The sequence below is a fragment of the Pieris brassicae genome, chromosome Z (genome assembly GCF_905147105.1).
Source record: "Pieris brassicae chromosome Z, ilPieBrab1.1, whole genome shotgun sequence".
Taxonomy (NCBI): Eukaryota; Metazoa; Arthropoda; class Insecta; order Lepidoptera; family Pieridae; genus Pieris; species Pieris brassicae.
Window position 1 is genome coordinate 148,289 of NC_059680.1, and position 24,784 is coordinate 173,072.

Here is a 24,784-nt window from a genome sequence, read left to right on the forward strand (position 1 = left end):
GCATTAACAGTACGAGTAAACTTGCAAAGCTTATTTAGGCAACAATGAAAACGCATTATCTGCATCATTCGCCAACGTTTCAGGTATAGAGAACTATAACACAATTTATGAAGATGACATTTTCCGCTTTACCTTACGCTCTACCTTTACTTTTAAGAGGGTGTGAGAGAATAGTTCCGCTAATTGGCTTTTGTTTAAATAAAACAATTGAAGACGTGAGTGGATGGAGGCGATATGTCAAATTTAAGAATAAAAACAAAAATTTTACTTTTTGTGCGTTGAAGAAGGTGATATGTACGAACATAACCTTTTTCTCCGTGAATGAAGGTGTCAAGTCGCAAACATAACACCTTCATTCACTCAAGAAGTCAGATGTTGTGATTGCGTTCGTTTGTTGCAGTTTTGCGCGCTTTCTGTTAATATCGATTTGTGTCTGTTGGATACAGTGTAAAATATTGCTTAAAATACATAATTGACAATATGTAATGTAATCGCTGAACCGTCCACTAGCGGTCAAGGCACAAATTATATTGGCCGTCTTGCGAAAGTTCCTGTCTCTGTAAATTATGAAATCTCCGATGTAATAGAGAATTCCCTAGAAGAAGATATAGATTACTTTGGATTTACTTTTCGAAACAAAAAGATATACAAAGTCTTGGAGGATGTATCTCCATTGCAGAATTGAAAGGAAGATTTCTCTTCCGGTAGTTATAAAATTTACATTCCTGAAAGCCCCGATAGCACTAGCTTTTGTGGCGTTAGTGAGCATGAACCTGACGATAAATATGTTGACCGGCAGGAAAGCCCCATTATTCTCTCCACTAGTGAACAGCATGCATGGATTTAGAGGAAAAGATTATGCCAAAAAGCGCAAGGTATTTCCACTAAAACAAAATAAATCCAAAATTGGCCGAGGAATGAACAATCTTGGAAGAAAAATTATGCAGCTAGAGCAAAAGGAGTGGAGCATGTATCTTACAAAGTAGAGATAGTTCCGAAGAAATATATCAAGGAAGGGATTTTGTGTCACGAGAATTGCAGGCTTAAATGCTCAAATAACTTTTCCATTGAAGATCGGCATCCTATTTGAAACTGCTATTATTCCCTGAACATCAACAACGCTGTAATGCTAGAATGCATAAATCTGCTTCCTACAAGTATTACGTAAAAAAGCAAGTAAGGTTTGTCCGGCATTTATCAGATTGGTCGCAAAAAAATGATCTCATTATAAAAGGAATCAAGGAAAGACTTGCAGCTCCAAAACCAGAACAGAGAGGTAGACATCAGAATCGTCCTCACAAATAGACGATGACGTTGTTAAACGTAGTATATCAATATGTCCTATATTTCAAGTTTGCCTGCTGAATATGGAAATATGAAATATTGGAATATGTCATAATGAGTACCTATCACACAAATACCGTGGCAAGAAAACTTCATATTATAACTTCATATAACCAAGTTTTTATCACACAATTCAACCTGTCGTTTGGATACCCAAAGAGAGATACGTGCGCTACGTGCGATGCTGGACACCCAAATAAGGAATGTAAGTCAAATTATTATTCAGCTGTTGAAGCTATGCAAGGTGACCGAAGAAAACTTACCCGAGATGGTGATATTGTGTACGTTACGATGGATTTACAACAAACTATGCCATTACCAAAACTAATGATTGCTTTTGATTTTACTTGCGTCAATTGTGGTTTCACAACCTGGCTGTTCATGTTTGTGATGTGATGCAAAGAAAAGGCCGTATGATGTACCTGGACTGTAGATGTTGCGGATCGCGGTAGTGCCAAAGTTGCGAGCGCACTCCTAAGATTTGTGGAAGTAGATCCAAGTTGCCAAAATAAAGATCAAGAAGTTTCAATAGAAAAAAAACAGAATCTCCGATACTAACTAAAGTACGTGAAGCGGGAATATCGCTATTTTTTGAGTCAATTTTAAGCCAACTATAGTATTTTTTTATATGAAGCATGATCACAAGTATGATATAGTAATATAATTGCTTCAGTTTGTGAAGAGGCTTGTTTTGTTTATTAAAAAAAATATAACATGTCTATCAATATTCGTACTTAGCACCCAATTTTAAATAGTCGAAAGGACAAATAGTTTAATTTAGTTCATGGAAGAAGGAGTTATGTTCAGTTTTTTTAATAAAATATCGAATAATATCGCAAGAGTTTTATTACCAACGTACCCTCAATATTTAAAATCATTCACACTACTTTGCATTCAAATTTAAGCCATAACTACTCATTAAAGAAAATTGTTGTAAAATTTTAACTTCAATTTTCTTCTTAGTCTTTAATTCAGTCTGCTAGTATGGAACCCCAAATAGTGATTGCTTAGTAAGAATATTAATTAAGTTGTAAGCTCTTTGCTCTCGAAGCTTCATGAAACATCTCTCCACTTCCAATATCCAAACTCCAAGGGGCTAAATTATAATTCATGGATTCTTGGAAATATGGAGTGCCGCAAGGCGGTATTATGGGTCCTTCCTAGTTAACATAATTAACTGAAAATGTATTTACTATTGCCGAGAAGGAAAGTTGCCTACGGTGATGGTGTGGCTCTCTTTATCAACCTAGACTCTGGGAGGTTACCAAGTTGAGGCGGCCTGCCAGCCCAATATCCTAAACTCGATCTCACATTGAGACTTGTTCTTGAAGTTTAACTGGTTGCGTGTTGTGTTTTCTTTGCTTTCTTCCGCGCTTGCACCCGCGGGTGGCAACGGGAGCCCCGTTACGCCCAAGAGCTTGCGGGGGGTATCTGTTCGCGCCCCGCTCAACGACGGGGCGGTCTTTGTGTTGGGCCTGGAGCGGCACTAGGTCTCGTAGGTGCTGCGGAGCGTCCTCGCTCACGCAGCACTCGCTGGTGTAGATGTTTGTCAGTGGGGCTGGGAAGCCCCCGCGGCGGTGGTAATGGGGGGTGCGGCGCGCGCCGGCTCGCGGTCAGACCACACCGGGTGAGACCCCCGGTAAACCCGAGGGAAGCCCAGCGAGGGACCTGCGGACGAAGTCCATTGAGCGCGCCGATTTGCCGGCAGGAGGTTCCCAGCCCATTTGTTTTAAGATGTACTCGGGTCGAAAACTGGACCTTCAAGCGGTATCAATATCCTCCGCGCGCACTAACTCGCGCGGGAAGGCTCGGCGGTGGTCGGGTGGCCTGGTGTGATGCGGGGCGAGATGCTGGAGGTGCTGGAAGCCGGAGGCGTCCGCACGCTCAAACACTCGCCTCGCCAGCGCTTTGATGAAGCTGTCCAGGCTCTCCTGTTTTAGGTCTCGATGGATTGTGGAGTTCCTTACGTAGCGCGGCGCGTCGACGATACGCCGTAGTGTGGTGCTCTGCACGGCCCGCAACCGACGTCGATGCGTCTCGGCCGCAAGCGCATACCACGCGGGCGCCGCGTACGTAAGGTGAGGACGAACATAGAGTTTGTACAGCGCCAGTTTCCGCTTTATTGGTAGTGATGACTGAAGTACGGGGCGCAATCTGGCGGCAGCCGCCTTTGCGCGGCCCGTAGCTGCAGCGATATGATGCCGCATTGTGAGGCCTCGATCCAGTGTAACGCCTAGGTAGGTCGCTTTGGGGCGCCACTGGACCTCGACCCCTTGTAGATGGAGTGGCGGCGGGAGTTGTCGCCAGCCGAAGACTATGGCCTGTGTCTTGGCGGCATTGGCGGTTAAGCGCCGCTCTGCCAGCCACGCGGGAAGGGCGTCCAGCGACCTCTGCAGTTTGACGGCTGCGTGGCGCGCGTTGAGAGACGTTGCGACGTAGGCAGTGTCGTCCGCAAACAGTGACACCGCACACCCCGCTGCTACTGGAACATCATTAGTGTAAATTGAGTACAAGCTCGGCGACAAGCAACTGCCCTGGGGGACACCCGCGGCGATCGGACGACAACTCGATTTCGCCCCCTCGACTGAGACGTGGAAACGCCGGTTGAGGAGGAAGGAGCGAATAATTGCCACCACGCGCCGCGGTATGTCAGAGTCGAGGAGCCTGCACACTAGTCCCGCGTGCCAGACCCGGTCAAAGGCTTTCTCCATGTCGAGGAATATCGCAGCCGCCACCTCTTTTTTGTTAAGGGCGGCGGTGATATCGTGTAGTACTCTCGACAGCTGGAGGGTGGTGGAGTGTTCACTACGGAATCCAAACTGTTCGGGCCGGGGTGTAAAGTGCCGCCTGATTGTCGGCAGCAGCATGGCCTCGAACAGCTTGGACTGCGTGGCGAGTAGCGAAATTGGGCGATAGCTAGCCGGGTCGAAGACGCTCTTGCCCTTCTTGGGCAACATGATGACTTGAGCCTCTTTCCAGGGATCGGGAAAGTGTGCGGTCCGGAGGATCGCATTATAGAGACGCATAAGCGTCACCACCGCACGATGGGGCAGGTGACGCAGAGCTGCGTTGGTGATACCGTCCGGGCCGGGAGCCTTCCTGAGCTTGAGCCTCGCTGCGTGTTTCTTTACGGCGCTCGGCGAGAAGAACAGCACCTCTTCGTCTGCCGGAGGAGGGGCGCCAAGCTGCTCAGCGACGGCAGTCTCGACCTCTAATGCGCGTGCTGGGTCCTCCGCGGGATTAGGGGAGAACTGCCGTTGTAGGTGGTCCGCGAACAGCTCGGCGCGGCCCTCGGCGTCGTAGCGCAGTGTGCCGTCTGGGTGTCGTAACGGGCGAATGGGGTCGGCTGCACAATTGAGGCGCCTGCAAAGGAGGTGCAGGCGTACCCAATCTGTGGAGGCCTCGTCTAGGCCACGCTCCCATGACTCGGTGGCGTGATCGTTGAGCGCGGTTTTGACCCGTTCGGCTACGGCGCGCAATTCTGCGCGCATGCGCGGACAGCGGGTCAGTTGCCAGCGTCTTCGTAGTGCGCGTTTGCGGCGGATGAGCGCCAGCAAACGAGGCGGCAGCTGTGTGTACGTCGTCGGTAGAGGGCGCTCGGTGGTAGCAGCTGCGAGTGCGCTCTGTAACAATACAGTGAAAGAGGTAGCGGATTCGTTTATGGACGCTGGGGTGTCAGGTGGGCGCGGCTGTGGTGCGTCGTCGAGGGCCCACTCGAAGACCCTCCAGTCGATGCACCTCCGACGAGGCGGCGTTCGTGGCGCCATTTTTGGCGCGGCGTCCAGTAGGGTGACCACCACGGGGAGGTGATCGGACAGGAACTCGTCAACGATCACGTCCTGTGTCATCTGGCACGTCAGTCCCTGGTGTACCACGATATCCAAGGTGTCCTCTCGGTGGTTGGCCTGGTCAGGGTAGTGCGTCGGCATGTCCGGGCCGGACACTGAAAAATCCAGCGTCTCGGCATCGTGTAGCAGGCGTCTACCCCGTGGGTTTTCTACGCGCGAATTCCATGCCGGGTGCTTCGCATTCCAGTCACCGGCCATGACGCAGGGATGGGCGGCGGTGAGGAGCGCGCGGATATCGGCGGAATTGTATCGGTTCTTTGGCGGGGCGTAGACCGCGAAGAAGCCCGTGGGCCGACCTGCGAGCTGCAGCTCCACACCCAGGGCCGCACATTCGGTGACAGCCACCTCAGGTAACAGCCGATGCGGGATGCGGCGCCTCACCATGACTGCTAGGCCACGGTAGGCTCGGCCGCTGGAGTCGACATGATGTTGGCGATATACTTCGTATCCCGGGAGGCGCAATCTTGTTGTTTCAGCGAGGAACGTCTCGCTCACGAGGGCGACGTCGATATCCTGGGAGTGGAGAAGGTGTTTTAGGTAGTTGGCCTTACCAGCGAGGCCACGCGCGTTCCAATGTAGGAGCCGTAGGCCCCCCATTATCTGCGACTGCGACCTCGGGTTGGGCCTTTGAAGGCCGATGCCGCTCTCCTGAAGAGCGGGGCTGGATTTTCCCCGGCTTGCATGGCCTGGAGAATGTTGGCGACAGCAGACAGCGCCTCCTCCATTTGAAGCCAACGCGCACGGGACCTGGTGCGTGAGCGCGGAGGCGGTGCCGTGCGGGGTGGTGGTGGTGCGGTGGCGGCACGTTCAGGCGCTGGTGCAGTCGGTTGTGCAGCATGAGTGGCCTGAGCGGCTTGACTGGGATGAGTGGCTCCGGCGGCGCGGGTGGCGACGTCGGTGGTGACAGCGTGAATTGCGGCAGCGCGGCTTGCTTCCTGAGCGGCCAGCGAGGGTGGAGCGCGACGTTTGCGGCCACCACGTCTCGTGCGACGTCGCACAGTGGTAAAAACGTCCTCGTCGCCTTTAGGAGCGACGCCGGACGTCGGGGGCGCGACCGCAGGCGTCGCGGCCATAGTCGCCTGCGGAACAGAGTCTTGTTGCTTGATGCGCCCGCGCAAAGGGCGAGACGGCGCGGTTCTGGCAAATGTGCCTGCACGCCTGTTTTGTTCCTCCTCCCTACGGACCGGGCAAGACGAGTGACAGGCGGGGTGGGAGCCCCCGCAGTTAGCGCAAGTCGCCGGCACGTCCCTAGGCCGCGTGCAGTCTGCCGCGCGATGCTCTCCCGCGCAGCGAACGCACGCCATCCGACGGTGGCAGTTAACAGACGAGTGCCTGAACGACTGGCAGCGGTGACACTGCGCGGGGCCCTGCTTCCCGCGCCAGGCTTCGATCGTAACCCCCGTCATGTACAGCAGCTCGGTTATGCCGTAGATGGCAGGGGTGATGTCTGGTGTGCGCCGCAGTACGGCGAGGAAGATGCACCCGGGTCGGCCCTTCCTGGCACGAATGGGGCGTATGTAGTCGGGCTCATACCCGAGGGCTCGTAGTGCCTGGGCCAGTTCTTCGGGGTCAGTGGTGACCGGGATTCCCCGGATCGCCACCTTCAGGTCTTTCTCTGCTGGTATGGAGTACGAAAACCAGGAGACCCGGCGGTCCTCCTTCTCCAGGTCCGAGAGGTAACGCTGGATCACCCGGTACTCGTCAGCTGACTCGGGAGAAATACGGTAACCCTTACCGTATGCCCTTGCGTGTTGTGTAATAATGAATAAGATCACAACAGTTATAACACAACGTATTTCGCAAACGCGTTTAACTAAATTATCTTTGACGTATAGCGCCATCTATTGGTATTTAGACGAACTAGTGTGATTTTATGTTAAAAACTGGCTTATTACCGAGCAAAATTTAATATTAAATAAGAAAGGTTGTTGAATGAGATATAAATCTCTTTTTTATAAATAAAACAACACTATCCAAAATAAACTTTATAAAAATCAAAACTTATTCTAACTAGAGATCAACTTGACATTTCGACACTTAACGTGGCAACGTGTTTACAATGTGCCGTCAGCAAAATAATGTATAATTTCGTAGAGTAGACTTTAAGAATTGTACAAAATTAAATTCGACCATTCTAATAAAAAATCAGACTTGTTTTTAATGTACGGTCGGCATATAAATCTGCATAGATTTGGAGGTCGTTTATCCAAGTACTTTGTTTGCTCGTTCAGAAATCACGTGTTACTTACACGTAAATTAAAATGTAATGTTAATTTAATTTATGTACAGTCCGCAAATAGCAACAAAACATACGTCGAAATGAAAGAATGATTATCGAAAAAACACTAAAGCATTTATGCTGACCGTACCTTCACATAATCAGTCTCAAAGTTTATACTAACAAATTAGTAAATTGCAAAAATCGACTTTGTTTCCGGATATAAAATCGAAATCCAATTGAATATACCGAAGTAATAAGTATTATTATCCGATATGAGAGAGAGAGACAACGATTTAAAACTCATTGCCCATTTTTATTCTATACTAGAGAAAGAGACGACACCAAATAGAACACCGTCTCTAGCTTATCTTAAACGAAAGACAGAGACAACATTAACTCGCCTTTAGGTGACAAAACGAAATATTATAACATTTGGCAAAAAAGGGGAAGTTAAACAATTTCCAAGAATATTAAAAAAGAAACAATTTCGAAGAAACTACTTAAGAGCACGTTGGAAACCTCACGGGTCGACCGTACTCGATGTAGACGCAGTAGTCTCTGTTGCGGAACGACCCGGCCACGAATTCTGCCTGGTCACGGGTGACATCCGTGTCTTCGTTGGACACATTGGCGCCGGATTGGCGTAACTTCTGTTTCAATTCATGAAACAATAAATATTATATTCATCAGAGCACTGTATAAACACAATTTACTAGCGACCAGTCCCGGCTTCGCTCGGCTGGATTATATTAGTGGCTGAGCATCCTCTTCATCATGATGGTATAAAACTTACCTGTCTTTCGTTATTTTCTCTCAGCAACGAGGCCAGGGCTTTCGCGTGCCTTTGTATCGAGTTGTTCAGTTCAACGGACGACATACGAGCAATCTTATTTGTATCTGGATCTTTCATCGCTGAAACATACCGATTTGGTTATAACCAGCATAATAAATAATGTGCCAGATATTTGGATTTACTTTCCCATGCATATACTCACAGTCATTTAGGATCAAGTCCATCTCCGAGCAGTGGGGGTTGAGATCTGCCCCGCGGCAGAAAGCGCTGTAGCTGTCCATGGAAACTGATAATTTCTGTTCCTAAACAATTCAATACATGAACTAGATGACCGTTATACACGCTTCATAAATTACATCATTAAAGCAGTGTTGGCCGAGTGGCCTCAGCGTGCGACTCTCTACCCTGAGGTCGTAGGTTCGATCCTCGGCATTGCCTCGATGGACTTTTAATTCACATTTAACGCGTATACCTCGAAAAGGAAAACATCGTGAGGAATTGTGCCTTAGACCCGAAAAGACGGCGAGTGTCAGGCACTCGTCTATAAGAGAAATGATCATGAAACAGAGTTGTTAGCCTGGACTAGACCTAAAAAGGACTAAACTAAAACATCAGGCTGCGTAAAATTAAATTGCATTTAAATGGAAATAATTTGAAAACAGCATTTTTAATTCATTTGCTGGGTGTAACGATAGTAGTAGGGATTCCCGGCGACTGCCTCACGTCAAAGTTCCCCAAAAACGTAAAAATCATGGTTGGCCAAACCTAAAAAAAAAAAAGTTTGTACTCTACCCCCACTAAACAGGCAGTGTGGAGTCGAACCCTTGCTAATTACTTACTAATCACCACCTTATCAGCTACCATACCACCATCGTTATCTACTTTCCTACATTCACTAACTCGATCTATGGCTCTAAAAGAAAAATAGAATAAACTATGTCTAACCTAACCTAACCTACGGGTTTAAGCAAACAATAATAAATATACCTAACCTACATTAACACCATTATCTATAATAAAATTAGATGTAAGGGTTACATATTTAAATAAAACATTTTTATTCCAGGTATTATGCTTTTATTTATATGTCCAATATATTTCTATACAAATTTACTAGCACCGTATCATTGTTCTCTTGAGTCACACGTAAAATTTCTAAGGAAGTCTTCTAATCTCATCCCCCTGAACTTGTAATATATGTATACCAAACAGTACTCTCCGCACACCGCCGATAGGTAATCCTGAACCGTAAGGCTATTGTTTCTCCACATGCAACAATTCCTCCTTAAAAATCCTTCTATTGCTTCAATAGGTTTACGTCCAAACGAATCAAAGTATTCCCCAACTCTTTCAACGTTTATATGAATAGCCAATGAGACCCCGGCTGTGAATCAGGGTCAAGATTGCATATGATAAGTGCAGGCACCTGATATACGTTGCTCTGGAGGCTGGGATGTATTCTACGAAGACTCATTTGCACTTCTAGCGTTCTAGCTTTGCACTTCTTCTTCTTCTTCTTGCTGTTCATACTTTAAGACGCGTTTACTCCCCTACTCTTTCACTCTTTTACTGACTACATTTATTACTATCAATTCATATTTGTACCAATGTATTTAAACACACATAATATGATCTCAACATATGTAATGAGTCTCTTTGTAAAAAAGTAATGAAGGTTAATAAAAACCATGTCATATTCGATTACATTATATTTTATTATTCTTAATATCATAATAATTACATAAGTGATTGCTTAACTACTATAATCCACACATACATTGCTGTTCTTATCTATTTCTATAATATTTGAAAACTCTGCGTAAACTACACAGTTAATTGTTTCAGTCAATGCGCTCTCGAATCTTACTTCCATTCTTACACTACCATGGCGTACAAGATTCCAATGCACATTAGAGTTAGCCGACAAGTCAGGTGTTAAATCAAAAGCTAGTAAACAGTACCCATTTGAATATTGCTCCCTCGATATTCCATTACCTTCGTTAAGAAAATGTATACCGGTGCCTGAGTACAGGGTGTGGTATGCGCTAGTAAATACATCGTTTGGAAATGATGGTTGTAACGCTTTTGAAGGTATCTGTTGACCATCTATATATAGGCTAAATGAGCAAATACCAAAATTTTCAAAGTTGAAAGGATTTTTACCATAACTACCGTTGAATGCTGTATTATTCACAAAACCTATAATACATCTCTTAGGAACCTGTCCTAAAAATATATTGTCCAGTGTTTTACCCTGCACACCAGATGGTATGGTCAGGACTTTCACTTCACCTCTTGTTATAGGATATTTAGCCGTAGTAGTGGAAAGAACTTTTTGATGAGCTATTAGTATTGATGGATTAATTTTTGCTCTGCGTATTATTAAAGTTGCATCTGTTATACAGACTTTGTACTTATTATCTGCATTCTGTGACATGAGGTTAAATGTTTCTCTCGATCTAACTAATTTTATAGATAATTCGACCCCGTTAATGAGGAATTTATCTTGATTGAATATATCCCCATGTAAATGCCCAATCATTTCAACATCCTTACCATCCTTTGAAAGTTGTTGTCTTTTGTAAAAGCCCTTGTTTGCCTCATTAGTTTCATACATTTTACCAGCTGTATCCTCGTACCACAAACCACATGTCAAATGTGATTGTTTGGCGGATGATGAATAATTTAATAGAGTTTCTATGAAAGCACGATATGCATAAGTATTATTTGGGGGTGACACAAGTTTTTGGTTTATGTAAACATCCAATTGGTTAAATAAAGAATGTAACCAATTATTGACTGGTGCCACTACATTAGCTGCATTAACTGCAGAACCGTCTTGATTTTTAATTTGAGCCTTGAGATGGAGTAGTGTATGAGAAAGGTCTATGTAATCATCTCCTGTACCAGGTACTTGGAATTCGATGGGTCCATCATCACTTAATGAAGAAATTGGTTTGTAATGTATCCAGTGTCCATATTCGATACTTGTTTGTGTGGAAGGAAGAGCAAACAGATCCAATTCAGATTTAACGCACTCACATGAATGATTATGAATAAATGACATTATGATTAGTTTGAAAATATATCCTTGGAAATATTAATATTTTTGTTCCTTGTTTTCTTTGAACCGCCTTTCACTTTGAGGGGTGAAACTCGAATGAGCTCATTACAATATTTTCGTCTCTTATTAACACCCGATCCAGTCATAAGTTTATCAATTTTGGTATCAACTCTGCGTTTAAGGTTAGAACTAGCCTCTTTCAATAGATTTTTAATGGATTCTTTAATAGGACGACTAGCTACAACATCTGACAAAAGCCCAATACCGCTGTTAAGTGCTTCTTTTCCAATCACCTTAGCACCACTAGTGAGTAAAGGTAGCACACTTCGAAATAACCCCCCAAGAAAACTTCCGATACCATGACCACGTTGATGTAAGGCTCCTTTGTAGATTACATTTATACCAGACCCAGCTTGTTGCGAATAATAATGTTCATAAGGACATATAAAAGTTTCTTGAGGTGAAAATTTTAAAATGAAGTTTCACACACGATGTACCGTATTGAAATGGTACCGCATTTCTCGTGGTTGTTCTTATATCTATCTCAATAACATCAAATTCTCTTCTCATTACCGGTAAATAATGTGGTGGTGAAAATATATGCATTTTATTTGAACCATATATGTATTTAGCAGGATCTAAGGGTATAATTCTCAATAGGGGTGTCATGACATCACCAACAATTTGTGATTCTATAATATCGCAATACACAAATAATTGTGATGGTAACCCTAAATGTAGATTAGCAGGGCGTTTACCGATATTATGATTTACTAAATTGGTATCTGGCTCAAATCCAAGTTGAAAGCTCAAATTAGGTCATAGAGATGGTGAAATTATTGATGGATCCTTTACTGCAACAGAGACAAACTTTGACACGGTGTCCTGGCGAAAACTAACTTTCTCTTTCGAATTTAAAGCAATAAAAATATTTTGTATATTATCATAGTTGGTGGCTGGTATATGGTTCTTATACATTAGTGTGGTCTCTTCGTTATTGATGGTAGTTTTTTTACTTATGTATATTATATTTTCATGATCTTGCACGGAGAACATAGTAGAGGGATATTGAAACTCAACTATACCTACTATCCATTCTCCTTCTAATGTAATGGCTTTAGGTAGTTTTGTAGAAAAATTTGATGTCATATTTCCCGGGAAATATTGTGTGGAACTATTGCTGAGTAAAGTTAAATAGAAACTTTCCTTCATTGTAGATTTTTAATATTCGACAGTAAGACCCAAGAATTAAATTTGTTAGGATATCCTTTCCATTTAACTAATACTTCCTTTCTAATATCGCTTTTACGTGATCTGATGATTTTATCAATTTTATATTCGGAAGTGGGGGAAAAAGTTATTCTTTGTAGTTCTTTCTCATAAAAAGTTCCTGTTATTGATTCATTTTCTAAATCGTTTAAAGTGTATACAACCCACAGGGAACGATCTATAATCGAAGTAATGATAAAAATTTCATTACTCCAATTACTTTCATAACCTTTTTGAAAAACATGTTTGTATTTTGTAATTCTTACATAGTCACCAACGTTAAACTTAGGTACTTTGTTTAAACTTGAAATATAAGTCTTTTCATCATAATATAAATTCCGCCAAACTTCCATAATGTTTTCCATTTTATCATCACATGGTCTCATCTTGATACTAGAGTGCACACTGTGATTATAAGAACTAACCAAATCTTGTAAAATATTTTCATTTCGCACGCCACATTTTCATTTTCAATGTTCTCTGAAATCGTTCTACTATACTTGCCTTTATATCTGGATTATTTGTAGTGTAATAATTTATATTTTTACGTTTTAAATAAGTTTGGACATCCTTAGATACAAATTCCGTACCCTTATCTGATTGAATATGTCTAGGAACAGTTTTAGCTTCATCAAAGATGCTAGTAAAACACGTTTTTATTGTGCATGAATCCTTCTTTTTCATGGCTCTAACATAAGCATACTTACTAAAGGCGTCAATAACACACAAAATATATTTATATCCATCATTATATTGTATGTAAGTTCTTAAATCACTTAAATCAGCTTGCCACAATTCATTTATATTTGACAACATATATTTATTACGCGGGATTTTTTTTATAACCGGTTTATGTAATGTATATGTTTCTTGAGACTGCAACCATTTCGAAACATCACTTTTTGAGATTTTTCCATTCATTGCCTTTGTTAACTTATTGACACTGCTGTAACCGGCTGGATGTGATATATCATAATAGATGCGATGTAACTCTAATACGGGGTCCATTTCTCCCAATGACTTTTGTTTCTCAATTTGTTGATGTGTTTAGATTGTGTTGGAGTTGAAGAAACCTCAGTTGGTGATTCTTGAATCAATGTTTTATCTTTACTATTAAGGTCAGATATATATTTGATTCTTTTCAGATTACCAATGTATGTTAGCGGTGTATTTATATCATTTAAAAACTTGGCAAATATTTCCCAACCGATTGGATCGGATCTTCGAGGGTCGTACGATGTCATTCACTAAATCTATAATATTACTCCCTGGTATCTCTTGTCCACTAATGAAAACTGTTCCAATTTTATTCCATTGCAATTGATCTGTTTTATTTACTATTGTATCCATCAATAATTCACCCCTCCTCATACAAGTTTTAGGAATTAATTTTAATATTTCTTTTGGTTGTAACCCATATGCGATGTCTTCACCCGTTGGGGGTTGTTTAACATTTAGCATTTTTTCATTTTCACTAGTAGTTATATTATTGATGTTACGGTTTTCGTTAGTATTATCATTTATTACCTTTTTAGTTATTGTTATTTCTTGAGGTTGACGTTCTTCCATGGAGTAATGTAAGTATCTTTGTAAAATTTGTAGATAAAGCGCCCATTTTTCGCGATCATCCACTTTAGTTGATATAATTTTTTCCATTTCTAAATCCAATCTACTTTGCGGTGTTGCTTTATTTTCATTGTGATGTTTCAGTTTTTCAATAAAGTCTTGCTCAACAAGAAGCATTTTTTTTGTGTTCATTGTGATTTATTAAAACAACTTACAAGGGTGCTTAGAATTGTACCCAAAATTATTGGAAGAAAGGACCCTCCTTTTTGTATTAATATATTTTTCCTGTATTCAAAACTTTTTCCTTTACTGATCAGATTACGTAAGAGATTTTTAACTTTTTTTAATGTTGTTTTTGTATTCTCTTTTAAAGGTACTTTTCCTTGTAAAACATTGTGAATACATTCACATAGACAGTTAATTTCTTGATTATTACAAGACTTCAATAACTTCCTACGATGTTTGGGTTTTAATTTATGTAAAGCTGATAACAATTCCTTATGCGTTGTTATTCGTTGATACATGGCTCATTACTGACTTAGAGTGGCTGTTTACAAAGATACTTATACCTTTTCATAGGAACATATATTCTACAAAAATTACTAGATTCAAATATTTTAGATTTTATGCGGCGAGCATCATCAGTGTTTTGTTTCAAATCATTAAATAACCATGAGCTTCTTTAGTAGCATCGGTATATGAATCTTCAATAAACTTGGTATCTTCCGGTGAAACTTGTCTAGCTAGAAATCGTATGTGTGTTTTGTCACGGGGATTTTTAAAATAAATAATATAACTTGAATTAAGTGAAATGTCGCGCTGTCCTCTTCCTTGATGAAATAAGTTTTGGGTTATGTAAAAAACACTCAAATTTCTATGGTGACTACCTTTTGTAATTATATCAACAACTCGACCATCAGATTCCCTCATTAAGTCATCTATTATAATCAAATGTGGATTTTTACCATCAAACATATGCAATTCCGGTAGTCCTTGGTGGTAATTTACTCCGGGTATATTATATAGCGGCTGCATTTCATCATAACACCATGTTATTTCTAAAAAAATCTCATTACATATACTACTTTTATGCTTAATGAAATTTACAACAAAGTTAGATTTTCCACACCCACTAGGTCCTGCTACGATGGCAGCAAAGGGATGAATAAAATGAATCATTATTTTTTGACTTCTGTCTTCTTCAGGGAAAGGAATAAAACTAAGATGATATTTTAAAAACAATTTATTTAAATGAAATATACAAAAAATGTAAGTGTTATATCACAATATTAATGTACACGTTTATACATTATACATGTACAAAACAAATTTATTTTACATAAAAATTTACAATTTGTTATATTTACAATAATGATTAACTTAATTACATACTATTGATTTGGTAATGACCTATAGGTAACGTATCGATTTTGTTTCGTAAAATGTACCGCTTAGTGTCATTAAAAGATAAACACACCTTATTTATTTCCTGTGTAAAAATTGTATGTTTTAATGATCTAAACCGATACATTTTACAATGCTGTACGTTTTTATTAAACAAACACGACTTATAATTATCCAACGTTAATTTTTAGTGACACATTTGTGAACACCCTTCGCCTTAGTAATAATTTTATCATCTACCTGTAATGCATACATTTTTGATCGCAAACCCACAAATTCTGTAAAGATTTTACCACAATTTTCAACTTTAAAATAACCTAATTTTTTCTTATTTACTTGAGGAAAATTAAAAACATTGTTTGGATCATAATCTGATGTATCGAAATGTGTACAAATGTCTGGCTTTATATCATTATAAAAGTTACTAGTAAATATTTGATAAATGAGACTGTCAGTATCTGTATACAGTAGTTTCAGATTTGAAGTAAATTTCTCTTTCATGTAATTATAGTGGAAATCATACATCAGCGTTTTAGATATATCTAATATACAAAATCCGAGATAAATAGGTTTATTATAAATTAATTTCATTTTGTTTAATTGAATTGCAACAAGACTATCAGAAAATATTGAAACACTGTGAAAATGTGGTTGAGCAATTAGATCCCCAGCTCCCAATACTCTGCCCCTATTTTCCCAGTGGGTTAACAGTTTAACGATAACTCGTTTCTCAATATTTTCCATAGTCTTACCAAAAACAGCGTTGTTCATGATTTCATGAGTTCATGATCAAAATCTTTAATGAATTCATATGGAAATACACCTTTTTAGTCAGCCGTTTAAAGTCTTCTGAATTGGGAAAGCATTTTTATAATTCATTAAAATTATTCTTTGTTAAATTTTTTGCTAAAGTATCTAAGCTGCTGGGTAAAAATTTTAGGGAATCCACAAAACTTAAAGTTACATTACTGTTATTGATTTTAAGAACCTTTGAAAATGATATGTATTTTTCTTTATTTTGTGGGAGAACTTCTACCTGACCTTCATCAAAGTTTAAGGCATGTACGATAAAATGTGCATCATAATGACTTAAATTGTGCAAGAAGACTGGTATAGCGTAAGGTACTCTAATTTTTTCTGAACAAACTTTATGTATGACCCCAACAAATTCCCCAGTAAACCAATCGTAGTAAATCATTGAATTCCTACACAAAATTTTATCACAAATATAACAATGATTAGATTTGCTAAGTATATCTTGCTGTATTGGTGATATTTTATTAGCAACTTTTTGGAAACCAATTTTTTTAACAATTGTTGTCAAATTATTTTTCAGTGTTTCCATAAATTTTAAAGCACAGTTTTCACCAGTATATGTTACATATTTAGACAATTTATCATCGTAAGAGCATTTAATGTAGTATCCAAAACTATACACATTATGTTTTTGTACATTTATTGTATGTGATTTTGAAGGATCGTTTGAACATGATGCTAAGGGACTTAAAAAAGCCTCAAAATCCGCATATATAACAAAAGGTAACATCAATTTACGTTGAAATTTATCAAAACTTAATTTACATTCAGAAACAATATCACCCCACCAATTTCTTTTATTTTTATCTAAGCTTGGTATTTGTGTACAAATATGTCTGCAATGATTTATTTGATGGTTATTTAAACGTTCAGATGTTGAAAAATATTGTAAACAAAAGTCACATAGATATATAGCTTCCTTGGATTTCGAAACTTGACTACTTATTAATCGTGACATATTTTTTATATAACAATAATGACCGATTTTACCCTGTGTCAAATATAGTAAATTTATATGAGTCTGCATTTTATTCTTTGTAAAATACAATGGCCCAACAATACAATGTTTTTTTCTTTGTTCATTATATTCTAACCCAAAAACATTAATGCTTATATTATTAAGACTTTCAATTTTGTGTATATCGTTTAATTTAACTGGAAATTTAATATTACCGAACTTTAATTTATGACTGAATTTGGTGTATGATGATACTCTATCCGATTTCTTATGAATTGGAAATAAAGCAGATAACAGTGCCCACTTAAAACATGCGTCATGCGAGATTTCGTGAGAGTTGTATAAAATATATTTAAATCATCACTAATACAAACAATAAAATTCATTGATTGGAAATCAAAAGTGTTGTTAATGTTTTTTGTCTCCTGAACAAAGTCACCATATAAAATGAAATTTATTTTTAAAATTGTATGATCTTCTATAGATTTATTTATTATTGTAAATATTGTATCTTTGACTGATGCAAGAAATAACTCTGGTGTCTCAAACTGTAAATCATTTTGATTTTCTGAAGTTACTCTATAGGTTATTATTCTATTACCGAACGCAGTCTCAATTATCTTCACATTGGGTTTTATTGAATGTTGTATTTTATTTACATTATTTTTATGTGCATTGCTCCTTAGATGATTAGCGAAATATTTTTTGGAAACATTTCTATTACAAATACAGCAAAATTTCATGTTAAAATTATTACCTTCATTCGATGTTGATTGCTCTTGTGAAGACCGTAAAAGATGCATGTTCGATCCAGATTTTATTCTTTTGATGTCAGCAGAGTTAATATCAACAACTGCTTTCCTTTTGGTTCCACGACCCATTTGATCAACCCTATCGAATACAAATTTTAATATATTTAACTGTTAGAAATGCGAATAGAGAAATCAAAAAAAAATATATAGATAATATGATTATTAAATATACTCACAGTTTCCCATCGAATTCATCACATAGCACCATCATTCTTTGATCATAAAATGGGTGATTTAAATCATTTCTTTCTATTTCATCACAAACGTTAAAAAGTTCAATTGTATCAATGGATAAGCTTTCAAATTCATGATCCATTTCATCAAAAAAAAAAAGACACTAACACATTCTTGAGACATTGTATATATGTATTCGTTTCACAACTGTTTTTTGTCTCACACTTTACCTTAATGCGCAAAGGTCTTCAACAAAAAGCACAATGATTGACTTTGTACAATGTAACATAGTATTTATACTAGTGGAAAACTGAAACATTACTTAATTATATAAACATATGGTATTAAAATCTGAAGCATTAAGAAACTAAATGATGATTATATGGTCTGAAACATTTTTCCACATCATTCAGGTTGTATGAAGACTGAAATATAACATAAACAAATCAAAATGCGTTTCAAAAAATAAATAGGAATTATTAAAGAATTTACTGAAACCAAATTTAAAAAATATAAATAACTTACCTCCATTGTTGTTTATTATTTTAAACTTTCAACCACTTCACTTTTGTCGAACTTAGAGCACAATACTAAATCTTTCAACAAATATCGGGTTATATAGACTGGTAATGGATATCATTATCTAGTTACGATATTCAACTCGACTGCATGTTTGAACAAATATCCATACCTATCAGTAAAATGTGGATAATAAATACAAAGGGCACTCTAAATACCCTTTGCAATCTTAATAGTCATTGCATTTTTAAAATATTTTTGAAATAGATAAGAACAGAAATGTGTGTATCTAAGAGTTTAGCAACCACACATACGTATAATTATTATAATATTAAGAACAATAAAATATATTTACGAATATGAAAATATAAACGAATAACCTTATCAGGTTTTTATTAACCTTCATTACTTTTGAAGTATATTTTAGGACAGGTTCCTAAGAGATGTATTATAGTTTTTGTGAATAATACAGCATTCAACGGTAGTTATGGTAAACTTTCAACTTTGAAAATTTTGGTATTTGCTCATTTAGCCTATATATAGATGGTCAACAGATACCTTCAAAAGCGTTACAACCATCATTTCCAAACGATGTATTTACTAGCGCATACCACACCCTGTACTCAGGCACCGGTATACATTTTCTTAACGAAGGTAATGGAATATCGAGGGAGCAATATTCAAATGGGTACTGTTTACTAGCTTTTGATTTAACACCTGACTTGTCGGCTAACTCTAATGTGCATTGGAATCTTGTACGCCATGGTAGTGTAAGAATGGAAGTAAGATTCGAGAGCGCATTGACTGAAACAATTAACTGTGTAGTTTACGCAGAGTTTTCAAATATTATAGAAATAGATAAGAACAGCAATGTATGTGTGGATTATAGTAGTTAAGCAATCACTTATGTAATTATTATGATATTAAGAATAATAAAATATAATGTAATCGAATATGACATGGTTTTTATTAACCTTCATTACTTTTTTACAAAGAGACTCATTACATATGTTGAGATCATATTATGTGTGTTTAAATACATTGCTACAAATATGAATTGATAGTAATAAATGTAGTCAGTAAAAGAGTGAAAGAGTAGGGGAGTAAACGCGTATTAAAGTATGAACAGCAAGAAGAAGAAGAAGAAGTGCAAAGCTAGAACGCTAGAAGTGCAAATGAGTCTTCGTAGAATACATCCCAGCCTCCAGAGCAACGTATATCCTTCAAATCGATTGCCGATGTATGCTCAGGTGCCAGCACTTATCATATGCAATCTTGACCCTGATTCACAGCCGGGGTCTCATTGGCTATTCATATAAACGTTGAAAGAGTTGGGGAATACTTTGATTCGTTTGGACGTAAACCTATTGAAGCAATAGAAGGATTTTTAAGGAGGAATTGTTGCATGTGGAGAAACAATAGCCTTACGGTTCAGGATTACCTATCGGCGGTGTGCGGAGAGTACTGTTTGGTATACATATATTACAAGTTCAGGGGGATGAGATTAGAAGACTTCCTTAGAAATTTTACGTGTGACTCAAGAGAACAATGATACGGTGCTAGTAAATTTGTATAGAAATATAATGGACATATAAATAAAAGCATAATACCTGGAATAAAAATGTTTTATTTAAATATGTAACCCTTACATCTAATTTTATTATAGATAATGGTGTTAATGTAGGTTAGGTATATTTATTATTGTTTGCTTAAACCCGTAGGTTAGGTTAGGTTAGACATAGTTTATTCTATTTTTCTTTTAGAGCCATAGATCGAGTTAGTGAATGTAGGAAAGTAGATAACGATGGTGGTATGGTAGCTGATAAGGTGGTGATTAGTAAGTAATTAGCAAGGGTTCGACTCCACACTGCCTGTTTAGTGGGGGTAGAGTACAAACTTTTTTTTTTTTAGGTTTGGCCAACCATGATTTTTACGTTTTTGGGGAACTTTGACGTGAGGCAGTCGCCGGGAATCCCTACTACTACTAACGATGGCTGGCTGATAATTTTTACTCGCCTCAAAACATTGTTCATAATAAGCCAACACATCAGTCGGTAACTCACTCTCATGTCCAGAGTCAGCTGTGAGACAAAGATGAAAATAATTAATTATTAATTAAAACTTGGATATATTACAGATAAAAGCAGGTCCTAAAACTCAAAATAACTTTACTCTTATAGGTAAATAAGTACAGTTATGAACGTCAGAAAAGATTTTAAACTGATTCTAAATTCTTTACTATCAGTTCGCAAGTCAAGGGCGTAGGGCGGGCAAGATGAACTGGCAAGAAACTCTCCGCACTCTTTTAACACGCTTAACGTTAACGTTAACGCTAACTAGCGATCTTCTCCTGGCAGCTCAAAATAAATAAACATACAATTACCAAACTGAAATCTAAAATAAAAAAAAAAATGTGTGCACCCGGCAGAAGTAACCTAATCTTCATTCATCATATCTGTTATAAACACTTTCAAAAACGGTAATAGTTTGTATGCTCACTGTCAACAGTAAATGTCTAAAATGTGTAAATGTCTGTCTGTTTTCCGAAATACGGCTAGCGCTGCGGGTTAGGGTGAGAGAGCGAAGGCAGACAGACAAGCGCCGTATCGCGTTATGTGACGAAGCTAACCCACCCATAAGAAGTTATCACTTCAAAACTAACTTAACAACCCTTCAGATCCCTAAGCCCATCTAGCTACAGATGTACCCTAACACAAATAGTGGACATATAAATAAGCATGGGAACTAAGGCAACACACGGAGGCCGATTAGGATCAGAGAGGTGGTGGGATTTCCAGCAATATTCACACAAACATAAAATTGTTTGCCACGTGAGCCGTGTCAGCATTTGGTCAAAATTTAAGCGAAATCTGAACAAAATCCGGTCCCTGGGGCAAAGGGATGCTTTATCACTCCCGTGTAACAAAAGAAGAGATTCATTCTAATGAACTAAATGCGGAAGAAGTGCCTGCGTCTAACTGTATCCTCGCATAACTCCGATTTCGGTAATCGCCACACTTCTAAAACTAAGAAAGCGTGTCTAAATGTTGTTAAGGAAGGGATTAGGATCTGTTTCCTAACGAAATAATGTTCCACCTAGTTTCCTTTCCGTGAAACATCATGTACATGTACATCATTCGTCCATTGTATTTCTGGAAACACATTTCTACTTTCAGTGCATGCAAATACGTTAAACTGAGCACAATTTATTAGTATTATACGCAAAATAGGAAGACGATATTTGAAAACGATGAAATATAAATGTGTCTAAGTAAAAAATAATCATTATAACAGCGTTGACCTAGTCCATGGACTTCCTAGGAGCCTTTAACATTCGCTCGTATGAAGGAAAACATCGTAAGGCATGCCTTAGACATGTGTCAGGCATAGAAGGCTGATCACCAAAGAAACGGTGCAATCTGAGCCCAAGATCTATATGAACTGGCAGCCCCACTAAACTATAGATGCGAACATTTTTCAAGGCATTTTGGTCTTCTTCTTAGTATAGAATAGGTGCCCCCACCATTGACGCCCCAAATGCGAGAGTTATAAGAACTGGTACGCTCTTTTCTCGAATAGGGCCCCTATTCCCTGAGTCGAATTGTGCCGGTGCCCATAAACTACCTTCAAGACTGGAAGAGACGTCGAGGTGCAACCTTTCAAACACTAAGTACAAAATAAACCTACGAAATTTTACCTCAACCATTTCATTTAGTTAAAAAGTATTAATATGGTAAATTCATTAATTAATATATTTAAGTGAATTGTCTATGACCACGTGCCATAAATTTGCCACAGACTAGAGACACTAGTCTCTTCGCTGCCCATGGGCGGCGGTTTATTTCAGTGACCCGCCTACTCGTTGACCTTCTGTCCCATAAAAAATTAGCGTAAACGATTAATGTTGATATATGTTCATTCGCTCGTTCATAAACAAACGTACCCCTATGACTGCGAAACTCCAAGTTATCCCCATGGTCAAAACCACAGTATTCGATTCCGCATGGACTTTGGTATGCTGCGGGCATTGTATCGGCCTGAAAATTATTATAATTCTTTAAAATGAAATAGAAATAAATCAGATTTCGGTATCTGTTTCATCATCGTTTGTCTTAAAAGCAAGTAGCAAGCAAGCGCCGTCGTGTTGGGTCCACGGCACGATTCCTCGCGATGTTCTTCTTCGTTCGAGCGAATGTTAATTCTGAAGAAATCTTCTTTAAAACTGTAGTACATCGCTCTATTGCCAAGTTTCCACAGCGCATGCGTTATAAGGTTCTTTTTAATTTTCATTATTGGAGTTTAAGTAAAGATCCGTAAGTTTTTGAAACTATATTATATCATATATTCATCAGGGATAACGTAGGGAGCTAAGTGTGAAAGAATTATTCAAATCTGTCCAGTGGTTTCGAACCAATTTTGCAATATAATAAACATTTATTTTTTAAATAAATAGGCCGCATCCCTACCTTCAAATCTTGCAGTGTAAACACTGATTTAGCATCACTCTGTCCTTTTCTACCACTTATCATATCATCGTTGTCCCTCTGCCGCATTAACAACGGCTGCAGCGTATTCTGAGTGTCAGCGGGCCAAATATCGATATTCCCCAGCCATTGTTGGGACAGGTTCGATGCTCGGAGAGATGAATCTGTTTTAGACGCCTTTTCCGAATCTAAAAATATTGTATTGTGAAACTAAATTGTGCTTCCGAGAGGCTCACCTGATGCTAACTGATAAGACCCATGGACACTCAGATGGTCAGAGGGCCCACTAAGATTTGGTACGCTTTTTCTTCAAGGGCCATGTTGAATGATACAGTCTCCCATGGACATTTTTGTAGATTCAAGTCTTCTATAAAACTTTTTGTTTAGGGTTCTGGTTGGTGGACTCATTTTGCGCACTTATACTCATAATTGGTCTGTTGTGCGCATAGTAGGGTTCTAATGGTTAAATGATTTTTAAAATCAATCCTGTAGTTAGGTTAGGTTAGTAAACAATCAAATCATTCCTTTTTATATTAGTTTAATTAAAGAGTGGTGTTGGAAACTCTCATCACAGAGGTAGAATCTACACTGAAAATTCTGCCAATTTTAAATACTCTGGAATTATTTAGTGTAATGTAAAAAGTAGATACTTACCAGTGAATGTCGGAATAAATTCATCATTTAAATTCTTCCCTTGTTCCACATCAAAAGTCATGTTTAGTTTGTTTCTGAAATTTATTGCATGTTGTAATGAAATCTTTCACAAGCAGTGTTGACATAGGTGTGCGACATTCATCTCTAAGGTCTTTTCAACCTATTAAATATTCACAGAAGGAGACCCTTAAGACTTGCTTATTAGAAAAAAATATATCGCATAACTGATACAGAGATTTGAGGCCAAGACAAGATAATGGGCATTATACAATATATGAAACACTGTAATGTGATAGTTTCTAACAAGAGATATATTAGAATTTATAGTTTGAAGGTATTATATTAAATAATCCTGTATTGTTTGGACATTAATATAAATAGTAAACCTTTATACTACTGATCCAACAAAATGTTGGTTATAACAAAGAATACCCATTTTCAATAAGTCATAATATATAGGAATAAATTGTTAAGGCTAAAGAAACGGTTTAATTAGATTTTATCTGGAACAAGTATCAATATCGAAGTATGGTCCTATAGAAATTTATAATTTTGATGATTTCATTCAGTTCGTCTAGTCGATAAATAGGGTATTACAAATGTGTACTTACTTTTTATTACTTTTATCTCTCTTTTGGTCAGATAATATCCAATTTTTCTTGTTTTTGTAAAAGTCAAGACTATATAACGCAGTCAATTTTGCTGAATCAAGTGATTTTGAGGTCATTTTCACAAAAAAAAACAACTAGGTAATTACCACGTAAATAATTTGAAGACAATTAAGTTTAGGGTATTTTAGTTTTCCAAATAGTAAGTACCTTTGCATTTGTAGTTTCAATTTCGAAATTTCGTGATCAA

At 38.6% G+C, this 24,784-nt stretch overlaps 1 protein-coding gene across 2 annotated transcripts; it reads right to left on the bottom strand.

The window, feature by feature from the left end:
• Positions 1-7,164: 7,164 nt before the first annotated feature.
• Positions 7,165-24,784, bottom strand: LOC123718606. Of its 2 annotated transcripts, none has more exons than XM_045675261.1 (8): positions 24,538-24,784; positions 23,927-24,000; positions 23,255-23,460; positions 22,732-22,825; positions 20,805-20,869; positions 8,409-8,502; positions 8,207-8,325; positions 7,165-8,063 (listed from the first exon to the last, which is right to left on the bottom strand). In XM_045675261.1, the coding sequence occupies exons 1-8, from the start codon at positions 24,651-24,653 to the stop codon at positions 7,914-7,916; spliced, it is 918 nt and encodes a 305-aa protein (XP_045531217.1). In that variant the 5' UTR covers positions 24,654-24,784; the 3' UTR covers positions 7,165-7,913. The 2 variants fall into 2 exon arrangements, with proteins under 2 accessions (XP_045531217.1, XP_045531216.1); XM_045675260.1 differs by having other exon boundaries at positions 8,409-8,508.